Here is an 11,925-nt window from a genome sequence, read left to right as displayed (position 1 = left end):
CTTAATTTCTGGTATTAAAGTTAGGAATAAGGGGACCTCCCCTACATTCCCCAACATGCTGGTAATGGAAAAATTAGATTTCAAACATCAGTAAATGTACTAAAGAACATAGCTTAAGACTGGTTGTGGATATTCATACGCTAGCCAAAGCTATTTTTTGATACCGCTATTAAAGTTTATTCAGTTCTTGTAACACTCCATTTTTCTTTTCTTTTTTTTCATGGAGTGTTTCTTTTATTATTCCATTTTTTGATAAATAGAAGCAGGGAGGATGGGCTTGTGGAAATACTCAAAAGTTCTGTTTTATTGACTTTCAGTGTAGTGTGGGATACCACTTTCCAAAGCACCTGTGTCTAATGTGCAGTGCTCCTGGCTCTACCTTTTGCTCTGCCCATGTACCCTGTATGATTTTAACCTGGTTCCTCAATTGTGAAATAGGGGAATGTGCTTGTTACAGGGATATTGCAAGTCTCAACTAAATGTCAGGAAAGTGGCTTGAGGTCTTGGGACTGAAGAGGAGAGTATTACCAAATGAAGTGAGTAAAAGAGCAGAGCAGGAGGCCAGTGGTTGGACCCTGTTCCTTCATCACCTTTCCTTTTGTACATGCAGCATGAGTTGAGTCACTTTCTCTTCCTGTCTATATAGCCCTGTTTCTCAGGACACCCCTCCCTCAAATGCTTGCACTCTGTTCCCCAAGGCTACCTGCTGTGTTCTTCTCTGAAGGGGTGTGCCTGGGGGATAAGGGCTTTTTTCCCACAAATTCCAGTTCTTGTATTGAAATGACATGCTGTGTGTGAAGGGGATACAGGAACCTTCCATCAGAGGCAGAGCCAGGAAAGCTACTTTCTGCCTACAAGAGGGCTTGGGCTGGGGCAGGAGATGGAGTGGTTGATTCCCCCCTTAGTCTGTTTATCATTGACCATTTTTAGTCTTCTGAAGTAGGCCCTTGCTGCTCTGGTGGTGATTAATCGTTAGCTCTCTCTGGAAAGGTCTGGAAAGGGAGCAAATGTGTAAGAAGCACAAAAGGCTTGAGACCAGTCCAAACCCAACCTGGCAGCTATCCCTGCTAGGCCTTAGGCCAAAAGTTACTACCAAGAATAAGCTACAAGAGGGTAGGGATATGAGGAAGTGTTAACCTAGTTGGGAAGCTGCAAGTAGAATTTTTCTAAAGCTCCCAACTCTCCCTGGCTTTCAATGGGAGGCTTGCTGCTTCCATCACGTTTGAAGGTATGTGTGGTGGGGTGAAGAATTTGCTTTTAAAATGCTCAATGCTCCTCAATACCAGACAGCAAGGCTGCATATCTCAGTCCCATGCCCTGCTGCTTGACACATCCCTTCCCTGAAATACTTTTTCATTTTTATCTCCAGCTACTTCAGTTTTTCTCCTCCTTTCACTGAATTGTTGCTCCAGCCCCCCTTGTCTTAGTTCCATTCTTTCAGCAGAATGGAGGTGAACCCTTCTGCAAAGCACAGAGTAAGTGTAAATGATTGGTATTAAACTTTGCTTCGTAACCAAGGACATAGTGTAACACTAACTGGAAGGGGCTCACTAAGAGCAGCACCTGGTTGACATTCTCTATATGCCAGTGGATTTTTCTGGCTGGGCTTTTTGCCTAGCAGGAAGCAAAGTGTGCAAAGTGAAATGAAGCTGTGATAGCAGCATGGGTAAGCACAGCTGTGCTAAGCTTCACCCTAGCCAGCTCTGAAGCATGTGCTGCTGTATCTCTGCTGCTAGGGTTGCCCAGGCCTTTGTTTTACTATGGAGACCTGCCCTTAATGTATGGCTTGGAGCTCCTGCCTTTCCCTCTGTGGATCAAGCCCACTGGTTCCCTTTAAAGCTCAGTGCATCACCTGGAGAATTGCTGCAGCCAGGATAAGGTTCAACATCACTTTCACTTACGCAGCTGCATCTAGTTCCAGTCACATTTCCTCTAACTGCTAGTCCAGTTTGTTACTGGGGAATAGGGAGTTGGATGTATTGGGATTCCCCCAAATTTTTGAAGTATAGAGACCACTGATCATTGCCAACACCTGCACCCTCTTTTCTCTGAGGTTACCACCAGAAACCAACTTTACTATAAAATCCAAACTCTCCACTACAGCCAGCAGCTAAGACCTACTTCACTGACTTCTCCAGCTGGAGGCCTACATTTATTTTTAAAGGAAGAGTAACTAGCTGCATCAGCAAGTTGGGCCAACAAGCCCTCAGCACAGTTTATGGGGGAAGGTAGGTTTGTCATAAGGATTGGTGCAGCCCCTGCTTCAGTACACCCCTTTTCTGCAGCCTCTTATGATCTGATCATCTTCTATTAAACTTTTTAACCCATTAAATCAAGTTGCTTTAGAAGTAGCTTGGCCACAAGTGTTCACACCTGTGGACACTGGGAGATGAGTCTTCAGCCCTGTCAGGAAGGAAGCTATATCACACTCATGCAGCATCCTGGAGGCATCAGAAGATGAAGGAGGAATAATTATCACAGGTTGAAGAGGCCTATGTTTCTCCTTTGGAGGTACCTGTTAATTTAACTCTGAAGAGAGCTCCTTTCAAAGGCCTTCTGTGACTAAAAACCACAGCACACTTCAGAAATAAGAACCAAGCCAAGGACATAATCAGCACTGGGGGTGGGCCTGGCTTCTGCTAAAGAAGTGTACCAAGTTTGCTCCCAGGACATACCCAATCTGGGAGCAGCTGCTGCAGGCAGGGGGCTTGCTTAAGAGTATCCCAGACAACTTCTTGTATAAAATATTTTAGCTCCCCTGGAGTTAAAAAAGAGAAAGACTTAATGAAACAAATGCATGTACAGTGAATAAGCCATTTTATTTTTGTCCTGTGCTCACACAATCTCTCTTCTTTCCCTGACAGGTCACAGATCATTAAAATAAACATTCCTAAGAGGAAAATAATTTAAAACATACACTCAGGGCTTCATTCCAACCTCCCCACACCCAACCACATCTCTTGTGCTTCAGCTCATGCATAAAAACAAAGCCATTGAATCACAGAAGGTAGAGATGGAAGAGACCTATTTGGTTCTGGCTAGTCCATCTTATACTGTCCAGCATGAGACCATGGCACAGAAGATACACTGACCAAGTGCCCTACAGGTCTTGCCATAATGTATTCTGAGATGCAACTGCTTTTAGGATGCCTGGAACATGCATTTCTGACAGGTGTCTACTACCATGTTAGATTTCTCCAGGCACAGCAGAGCTTTGCTCAACAAGGCTCTTCCCCTGAAATCGCCACTGCCAGGTCCTCCATAGGATGCATTGTTCTGTTCAGTGCTATGCCCTCATCCCACCCGCTATTACATGCACAGGACTGGCTAGGAAAGCCGTGTTAAGCTTTTCAGTTGCTGGTTAAGTCAGTACGCTCCCAGCTGTGCTATATTGTAAATACAGCTTCTAGGATTGTCTTGGTCTTAGAGACCAAGACCAACAGTGATCAAGGCACTACCCCCACCCCCCTCCTTAAAACAAAGGAAGTCAGACCAACACCTAGGGACAGAAGAGAATCCTATAATGTGATCACACAGTTACACTGAGTCTGTATGGCAAAGAGAACATTCAGCAGCTTTGAACATTGGGGCTTCTCCCTTTACTCAACACACTCTAGACCCTAAAGGGAAAATGGGGCTGAAGCCCAAACACTCAAAGTGCAGTTAAACAGGAATCCTAACATGTCTAGTTCTATAAGTGACAAGCCCACATCATGGGGTAGGAACCAGCTGCTCCCCCAGTTGTGCTGTATACTGACCAGAATTGCCGCACATCTCAGGCTACCCAGCAGCCAGTTCCCCAAAGCTCTTGCCCGGATAAGCCAGGAATTGGCTGCAGGGGAGCTTTAGACCACAGCCCACCCCCTCCCCTTTTAACCCAAAGCAGTTCCTCAGCCAGTCAGCGGGAGAAGACAGCATTTGCATGCAGGCTACTGTGTGCCATCTCATCTAATGCATCACGGCGTCCCAGCACGGTGCTGGCTCGTCGGCAGTGACATGCTTTGTGAGTTTGGTGGGGGATGCATTATTGCATTGGTTCTGTTAACCCTTTCCAGTTCCACCTATTCCAGAAGTCCTAAAAGCCATAAGCTAGCCAATGCTTAGAAGCTCCTCCAGAGACCCTAATGGGTCTCCCATTAAACTCCACCCCATGCCCTCCACTAAGACTTTCGACTGGAAAGAGTTAATAAGAGTCACACCTTTTTGTGTTTCCATGTGTGCACTGGTCTGATCTAGGAAGGGATGTTGGTTAATCTGGAATTAAGTCAGATTTAATCTCTCACACTGATGTCAAAACTGGTTCAAGGGGGGAAAAAACCTAACTACCTGAAATCACAGAACTTTGGAAGTTCGGAAAAAAATGTCTCTCCTATAACTTTTTGTTTTTTAAAGTTCATTTACTTAGATCCCGTCTTACTTAAAGCCAGTCCCTAACAGCAGTTGCTCCATCCTCCGCTGATTCTCACCACCAGTGATGCCAACTTGTTGCCTGTGCTCAAAGGATTCCAGGTTGTAGAGGGCGCTGGGCTTGCCCAGTGCACCATTCATTCCTCCCCAGTCACTCCCCAAGAGGAGCCATCAGAAGCACAATGTGCAGGTCCTGCACCCTCCACGTGCAGCAGTCTCTTCCTGTACACTGGCCGGCAGCAGTCATGTTTGAGAAGATATATTGGATAAGAAGGCATGAAAGTTCCTCTAAGTACTTCCAGGCTCAGCCCTTCTCCAGTTTCTAACTTTAGTGAGTTCCCCACTCCTCCCCCTTGCCTCACTTCCTCCTGTCTTTCTGTTTCCTCTCCTGCCTCCTGGCCTGCTGGTCAGCCAAGGTGCGAGGTATCAAGATAACACTGCCATCACTGGCATACTGTAGAGCATACTGGTTTGGAGAATAGGGTTGGCCATTTTCATCACGCAGGCGCCCAAACACTTCCTGGTAGAGGTTCTGCACCTTTTGTTTCATCTGGCGGATGGACTTGAGAAATTCTACCTTCTCCCTGAGCAATTTGGACTTGTCCCTCTGCAAGTCCTCCACATCCCGTTCCAGGTTCAGGATGGTGTCCAGTTTCCTCTTGCGGCAGTTCTGTGCAGCCATCTTGTTCTTGCCCCTCCTCCTGATGTCCCGAATCAGGCTCAACTGTGCCTCACTGAGCTGGTACTTGGAGAGAAGTTCGTTGAACTCTTCCACAGGCAGGTTTATGATCTTATCATTGGTGAAAGGGATCTTCATGGCTCGAGCTCGATGCTCGTCCCGGCTCATCTGCTTATCCAGGAACTCTGATGGCTTCTCCTTACTGCTTTTCTTCCCTGTGTTGGGCAGTTTGGGTTCATCAGGGTCCAGAGCTCCAGGTGCCATGTTATAGGTGTGGTTGTGGCCAACATGCTCCAGATAAGGCAAGTAGTGTAGCTGTGATGGGTCCTGATAACTCATGCGGCAGAACTTGCTGTACTCTGGCTGGTATCCAACTGCCCCTTCTGTTTCTTCAAAGTCTACATTTTCAGAGTCTGAGCTGTAGCCTACAGCTCCTTCCTCAGAAAAAGAAGAGGAGGAGGAAGAGGAGGAGGAGGAGGAGGCTTCTGAACTACTAAGTGAAGCAGGGCTATGGCTGGAATCCAGAGAAAGCCCTGAGTCAGAATCAAACTCTTCTTCCAGCTGAGAGGCTTGCACTGGGTTGAAACCTTCCTCAATAGCCAAGTCCATTAAGCTGATCTCATCAAGCATGGCTTCATCTAGAAGACCCCCTAATGGATCCGGCAGCTCAGGACCACTTGTTTCATTGACTGTGCTATTTAGCTGTGAAGGAAAAAAGATCCCACTCAAGTTGGTAGATCCAAAGCTAGTGTTGAGGCCAGTAGAGTTGTCTGGAGCCAGCTGGAGCAGAGCTGAGTTGCTAGCCATGGAGGGGCTCTCAATCTCTGAGTTGAAGAGGGAAGAGAAGTCCTGTGTGCAGCTACCCAGAGATGCCTGATGCAGGCTGACATTCTGATTGATGGGAGTGTTTGGAGCAAGACTGTAGTTAGCAGTCAGCAGGTCTCCACTGGTGCTGTTGTACAGAGTTTCAGCAGCTGTGTTATTCACTTCCATAGCCTAAAAAGAGACGAGCAGCAGTTTAGCAAATGAGCCACCCGCTGGCATCATCTTTTCTTTCCCATCTCTAACACACTGCAGCCACCACCACCAAAGGCCACAAAGAGAAAAGACAGCCTGCAGCGATCATGGAACAAGCTAGTTCCAGCAGCACTGGTACAGTATGTAGAACACAAAAGGCAGAAATTCTGTACCCAGACACACCTTTATTTTGTGTACTGAGACAAGAAAAAGGGGCAGTAGATATGAAGCCCACAACAGCAACTGAACCCTAGAGCACAACTGTAGAACAGCCACTACATGGCTGGCAAACCTGCTCCAGCATTCAGACAAAGAGCAACACCTTGAGCTATAAGGGCAAATGCCCCTACATAAACGCTCAGAATTCAGTATCTTGAGACATCTCAGTGTGGCAGTCTGGCTGTGTGTGCACACGTAAAGCAGAATACCCACACATGTAAACACGTCAGCCTTGCGCTGGGTACCCTCTGGAGGTAGAGAAGGGAGTCATCATTACAAGTAACCATTGCAAAGTGACTGGCATGAACAAGAACCAACCTGTATTTCCATTATAGACATGAGGTCCTGCCACTGTTGTTCCAGGTCGAATGGGGACTCTGTCTCCGTCAGAAGAGGAGACAGGAGGCCGTTCTGGATAACTGAAGACACACTCTCGCTAGGCACAGCTTCGTTTAGGCTGGAGGCATCTGCAGGTGGAAACTGAATATGAAACAGCATTAGTCCACTGTGGAAAAGCATTAAGCTAACAACTCCCCACAAATGCTTTTTAGGTCCCAGGCAGGGAACTGCTTCCCTTCTGTTCATGACCACCCCCCCCCCAATTCACTGCAGACTAATGTGAAGAAGTCAGAAGCTTTCAGTTGTAACCACTGTTCCCCTTAGTTGCTTCACAGGAGCAGTGGAGCCTCCACAGATGGATTAACCCTATTTACTGCCTGTTTAGTGAACTAAGGTATGTCTGAATTGGGGAAACAGCCACCACACTGCAGTGCTCCATCTGTCCCACCTACCAGCAAAGAGCAGGAATTTGTTTCCATCCCCATGCAGACTCACCTCAGAGTTCTCCCCAAAGGGGAAGGTGGCCTCCAGAAGTCTAAGGCACTCCTCCAGGGACAGAGCCGTCTGATCCTCCACACCAGGCACCTGGGCAACAAAGAGTCAATTTACTTCAGCACAGCCCAAGGCATTTGGAAGTACCCAGATACAAGACAGAAGGTTTTAACCAGGGGCAGCACAGACCTGAGCACATAGCATATTCTTCAGAACCTTCATGTGTCCAACAAGCCAGAAGCCCCACTCACTTCCACAGAATTGTCACCATCAACCCACATGCCAGAGATCCTGATGACTGGAGCTAAGTAACACAACCCTAGGACAGTCCAGGGGCAGAAGGCACTCCTGCCTGGGTCCATTTCAGCTACGCATACTACAGGTGGAGACACTCCCTCAAGGCTCTGCCCCCTCACAAGCACTTCCTTAAAGCAGAACAGGAGCCAGCAGCACCTGTTCCAGAGTGCTCACTGGAATAAAGCTTTGGTCAGCACTTACAGGGCTCTGGCCTTGCCTTGTTTCATGGTACTAGCCCTTCTGCCTATTGTCCGATACTGTTTATTGTGGCATCCCAAAGATTTGCTCAAGGCTGCTTAGTTATTCCTCCCAGTTCACCCGTTTTGCAGCTATGTCTAGCCTAGGAGAACAGACGTGCTCTCCAGCATCACACCCTGCCTTCCACAGGGATGACAAGCACCATGTCCTCTTCCTAGCTCAACAGCAGGCAGGAAAGAAAGAGCCTCAAAAGTCAGCACTCAGTGCCACCCCTAGTAAGAAGCTGGCTGCAGGCTCCCTCTCCCTCTGCTCTGCAGCAGGTGCACAAGACCCAAGACACTGCATCATGCTGGGAAGGAACAGGAGTGTGACCACCAAGGCCTACTTAAGGGGCTCTTACCTGTGCAGGGAAACTCTCCCCAGTTTCTCCATCAACTAGTACGTTTCTATCCAAGATCTCATTCCCTCCGCTCCTCCAGCTGTCCCCACGCTCCCTCCCATCACTCAGCTCTTTGTCCACTTCGCTCTCCTTCTGACGGTGGCTGTAGTCAAAAATCTCTCGCCCAGCGCCAAGATCAATATCCTGTCTCCACAGGATGTCAATCAAATCGATGTCCTGAAAGACAGGCAGAATTTCATTCAGCACTTGGCCAGCTCCCCAACCACAGGAAAGACCCTCTTCTCCCTTGGCCCCTGGGGGAGACCCCTCCTCTCTGAGGGACAGCGATGCCAATTTAGACTGGTACCTGCTGGCATCGTATTATGTGGCACTCCTCCATGCCAGCACACCCACTGTGACACCCTCTTGTGGCATACCATCTAGTTTCCTACCAGTGAGATCTTTCAATCAGGGCTACACACAATCCCACCCCACACAACGGCTTCTTTCACAGACTGCTGCTGGGGACCCCAGACACCATTCCTTTCAATCCTGCCTTGCACAGAGCCCAGGCCCTGCAACCCCTCCACACAAGAGCTATCTGCCCTCCCTGCAGGGTCTCTAACAGTGGCTCTGCAAAGGGGATAGGCTGGAGAAAAAGCAGAAAACTCCAGAGAAAGAAAGACATTCTGTCTCCTCCCTGCTCTTCATATATGCAGGTGCCTCCTCCCATCCCAGGAAAAAAGGAGTCTGCAGCTTTAACTCGGCTGGGCTGCACGATGCCGGCTGGCTGGCAAGGGCCAATTGTCATGCAGGATGGCTGCTCCATGGACGAGCTTGCATCAGCCTGTGGTGCCATTCTCGACATTTGCATAAAGGGGTGGAGTGCACTGGAGAGGAAAAACCCTGCATTTCCAGCCACCTGATGCAACTTGAGATCCTTGCTGCTGCCTGCTCTCCACACGCTACAGACAACAGAGACGCCAGCCATGCCCAGCCCTACGGCTACAACTGAGACACAGGCCCCTGTCCTGCCAGACCCCTTTGGGCTTCACCCTGAGCACCCTGCTACGGCCCTGGTCAGCATCCCCCCCCTCCCATTCTCTACAGCCCTGGAGTCCCCAGGCAAGGAATCTATAACCCTGAACCGTAACTGGACATGCCCGCTCCCCACTTCTACCTCACAGCATCATCAGGATCTGCCCCTTAGCATCACGATACTGTGTGGTCCCAAGGTTGCTCACAAAGCCCCACCTACTGCTGCCGAACCCAGGGTACAGCCCACACCCCCTCAATGGCAGCTGGGGCTGGTTCAGTCCTCTCAGGTCTCTTAATGATGTTATGACCCAAAGCCTTACCCTTGCAATTACCACCTGGGCCTGGGTAGTACTGAGTCGTCCCCACCCAGCATCCCGCATCCCTGCACAGATGGGCTTTGGTCCTACTGGAAAATTAACTGCAGACTGCAGGCTGCTATCAGTCTTTACTACCCCTCCCTGCCAGAACTGAGGGCTGGGCCATCTCTGCCTCCCAGACAAGGATTTTCTCCCACTTCCTTGAGACAGCAGTAATCTGGGAGCATTTTCATTTGCAGTTTATAGAAATGGAGCAGAATAACCCAAAGCAGCCCCAGGCTCTATAGAACTCAACCCAAGCACCAGGTTACAATGGCACCACACACAGGACCCCTGATATTTAGGCTCCCAGCTCTAAACTCTCCCCTGATCCCATCCCCCTCCATTCAAAAAACACTCCCCAAAAACTAGCCTCCGCCAAGGCCGAAACATCAGGTGACTGAAATGCCAGCCTCAACAAGGACCCCTGAATGCCCCCAATATCCAGCACCTTGGCTGTACAACAGCTTTGACCATACAGAGTTCCCCAGTCTCCCCACCCCAGGGTATCAGTGCCTTCAGCATCTCTGCCTAGCCTGGAGCAGCACGCTATGCTGGGGCAGTAAAAGGGTTAAGGTAAGTGATACCTTTTTCATGTCCCCAGCTGCTGCTCATGGAGCTGTCCATGCAGATCATGGTCTATGTGGAGCGAATTCCGGGTAGACAGAGCTGTGTGACCCGGGCAGGATGCCGCACAGACATCTCCAGTTTCAGTAACTGAGCTTTTTTTGGCAGGCTGGACCCCGGCTTGTTTGGAAGCCCCCTACAGCATGTGATCCACAGGTGCTGTGCTACAGCCAGCCCCCCACCCCCTCCTCCTGCTCCCAGCCGTGATCCAATCCTCTGCCCTGCTTGTTGCTTAGGCAGGAGTTAGCCCGAATCCCCACCCCCTGCTCATTGCTGAGGCTGCAGCGAGATGGAATCCCCACCCCATGCTCAACGCCCAGGCTGCAGCGAGCCTAAATCCCCTCCCCTCCCCCGCCCGCCTGTTACCTAGGCTGCAGCCAGAGCCAATCCCCTCCCCCAGGTCACCGCTGAGGATGCGGAGGGAGCCAGTCTCCTCCCTCTGCTTGTTACCTAGGCTGCGGCGAGAGCCAATCCCATGCCCTGGGTCACTGCTGAGGATGCGGAGGGAGCCAGTCTCCTCCCTGTGCTCGTCACCTAGGCTGCGGCGAGAGCCAATCTCCTCCCCCCCAGGTCGCTGTGAAGGCTGCAGCGAGAAGCAGACGTCCCTTCCTTGTGCTCCCTGCCTGGGCCTCTGTCTCCTTGAAGAGACGCTCCCACGCTAAGGTGCCCCACCCACAGCTCCCCAGGCTGGTGCAGTGGGCTTGGCAGCAGGGCACAGCTCACCACCCCTCGCTCTCCACTCCAACTTACAACATCAGCTCCGAGCAGCAGGAGACACCCCCCACTGCCTGGAGATCGGGCCCCTTTGCCAGGAGTCTTTACGTTCCCTCTGGAAGTTACCAGCAATGCAGCTCCCCTTTTCCTGATAAGCTAAGTTTCCTCCCCACCCCCTTATCAGAGGAGGAGGAAGAAAAGAACCAGATCAGCTTTGGCAAAGGACCCCCAGCCATGTCTTCCCAGACTCCACCAGGAAATGGGCCCCTGGCCTCTCTTTCCATAGCAAAAAACCCCCCAAAAAAGTCAGGACCAGAGGCTGGGAGTCAGTGCTGTCTGCACATGTGCAGTGATGTCACGGGGAGGCTGGGCAGGATTTTCACATTGCATTTGCATCCCAGATGAGAGGACAGGGGCTTGGCCACCGAGCTTGGAGCAAGGACTCCAGGCTGGTGGAAGCCACAGCTTGTGGCCCAACACTAGATTCCTCAAGGGCAGCACGCAGGCCTCGCGCTGTTCAGTTATGAAGTAACCTGTCCACAACAGAAGTTTCTTCTGAGTCTTTGGCACTTAAGCATTTATCCCTTATATCTTTTGACCTAATGACTGCAGATGATCTCGTATGCCGTATAAAGATTGAATTCTTTTTTGAAGCGCTTTTGAGCTTTTGCAAGTTCCACAAGGTCCTGCCTCCTGTCAGTGTTACATTAACTGCCTTTCCATTTTTGCTAGAAATCCCTTTGTTCCCATATTATGGGACAGGGTAACTAGGAATACCCCATATATGGTATCCCTCACACCCTCCTCATCTGTTTCCTCTCTGAAGCTGACATCTTCTCAAGTTCTACAAGCCTCTAATCATTCAGTTACCAATGCCTGGATCCCTTCTGTTTCTGAAATGTCTTCAGCATCACCCACACAGCCCTTTTTGCTTTACCTTTGTGAATGTGCTCAAGTTCCCTGTGGGCCTTGGCCGAGAACTCCCCGCACATCCAAAATCCTCACCTTGAACTCTTGGTTCTTCTCTAACCCAAGCCACTGGAATTGGGAAGTAGCATCAGAAAACCCCAGTGCCCCCTCAAGCTCCAGATGCCACCCACGAGGCATTTCTCCCCTCTTAGAACCAATACTTAAAAGGGGATGCAACTTACAGTCCTTAGAGG

At 49.9% G+C, this 11,925-nt stretch overlaps 1 protein-coding gene across 3 annotated transcripts in view; it reads right to left on the bottom strand.

Annotated features, from left to right (window-relative positions):
- Positions 1 to 2,800: 2,800 nt before the first annotated feature.
- The window catches only part of NFE2L1 (NFE2 like bZIP transcription factor 1), a 31,618-nt gene continuing 22,493 nt past the window's right edge, over positions 2,801 to 11,925 (bottom strand). For 2 of the 3 annotated variants that reach the window (XM_006277924.4, XM_059727030.1), the window contains exons 4-7: positions 8,049 to 8,264; positions 7,157 to 7,246; positions 6,641 to 6,802; positions 2,801 to 6,082 (exon numbers count right to left, since the gene is read on the bottom strand). In XM_006277924.4, coding sequence (XP_006277986.2) covers positions 4,766 to 6,082; positions 6,641 to 6,802; positions 7,157 to 7,246; positions 8,049 to 8,264 — 1,785 coding nt within the window. In that variant the 3' untranslated portion in view covers positions 2,801 to 4,765. Of the gene's footprint in view, positions 6,083 to 6,640; positions 6,803 to 7,156; positions 7,247 to 8,048; positions 8,265 to 10,008; positions 10,184 to 11,925 lie in introns of those variants that run through there. The other variant, XM_059727031.1, reaches the window with a different exon arrangement.

This window comes from Alligator mississippiensis, chromosome 4 (genome assembly GCF_030867095.1).
Source record: "Alligator mississippiensis isolate rAllMis1 chromosome 4, rAllMis1, whole genome shotgun sequence".
NCBI lineage: Eukaryota > Metazoa > Chordata > Crocodylia > Alligatoridae > Alligator > Alligator mississippiensis.
This window is presented reverse-complemented; position numbering and strand designations above follow the sequence as displayed.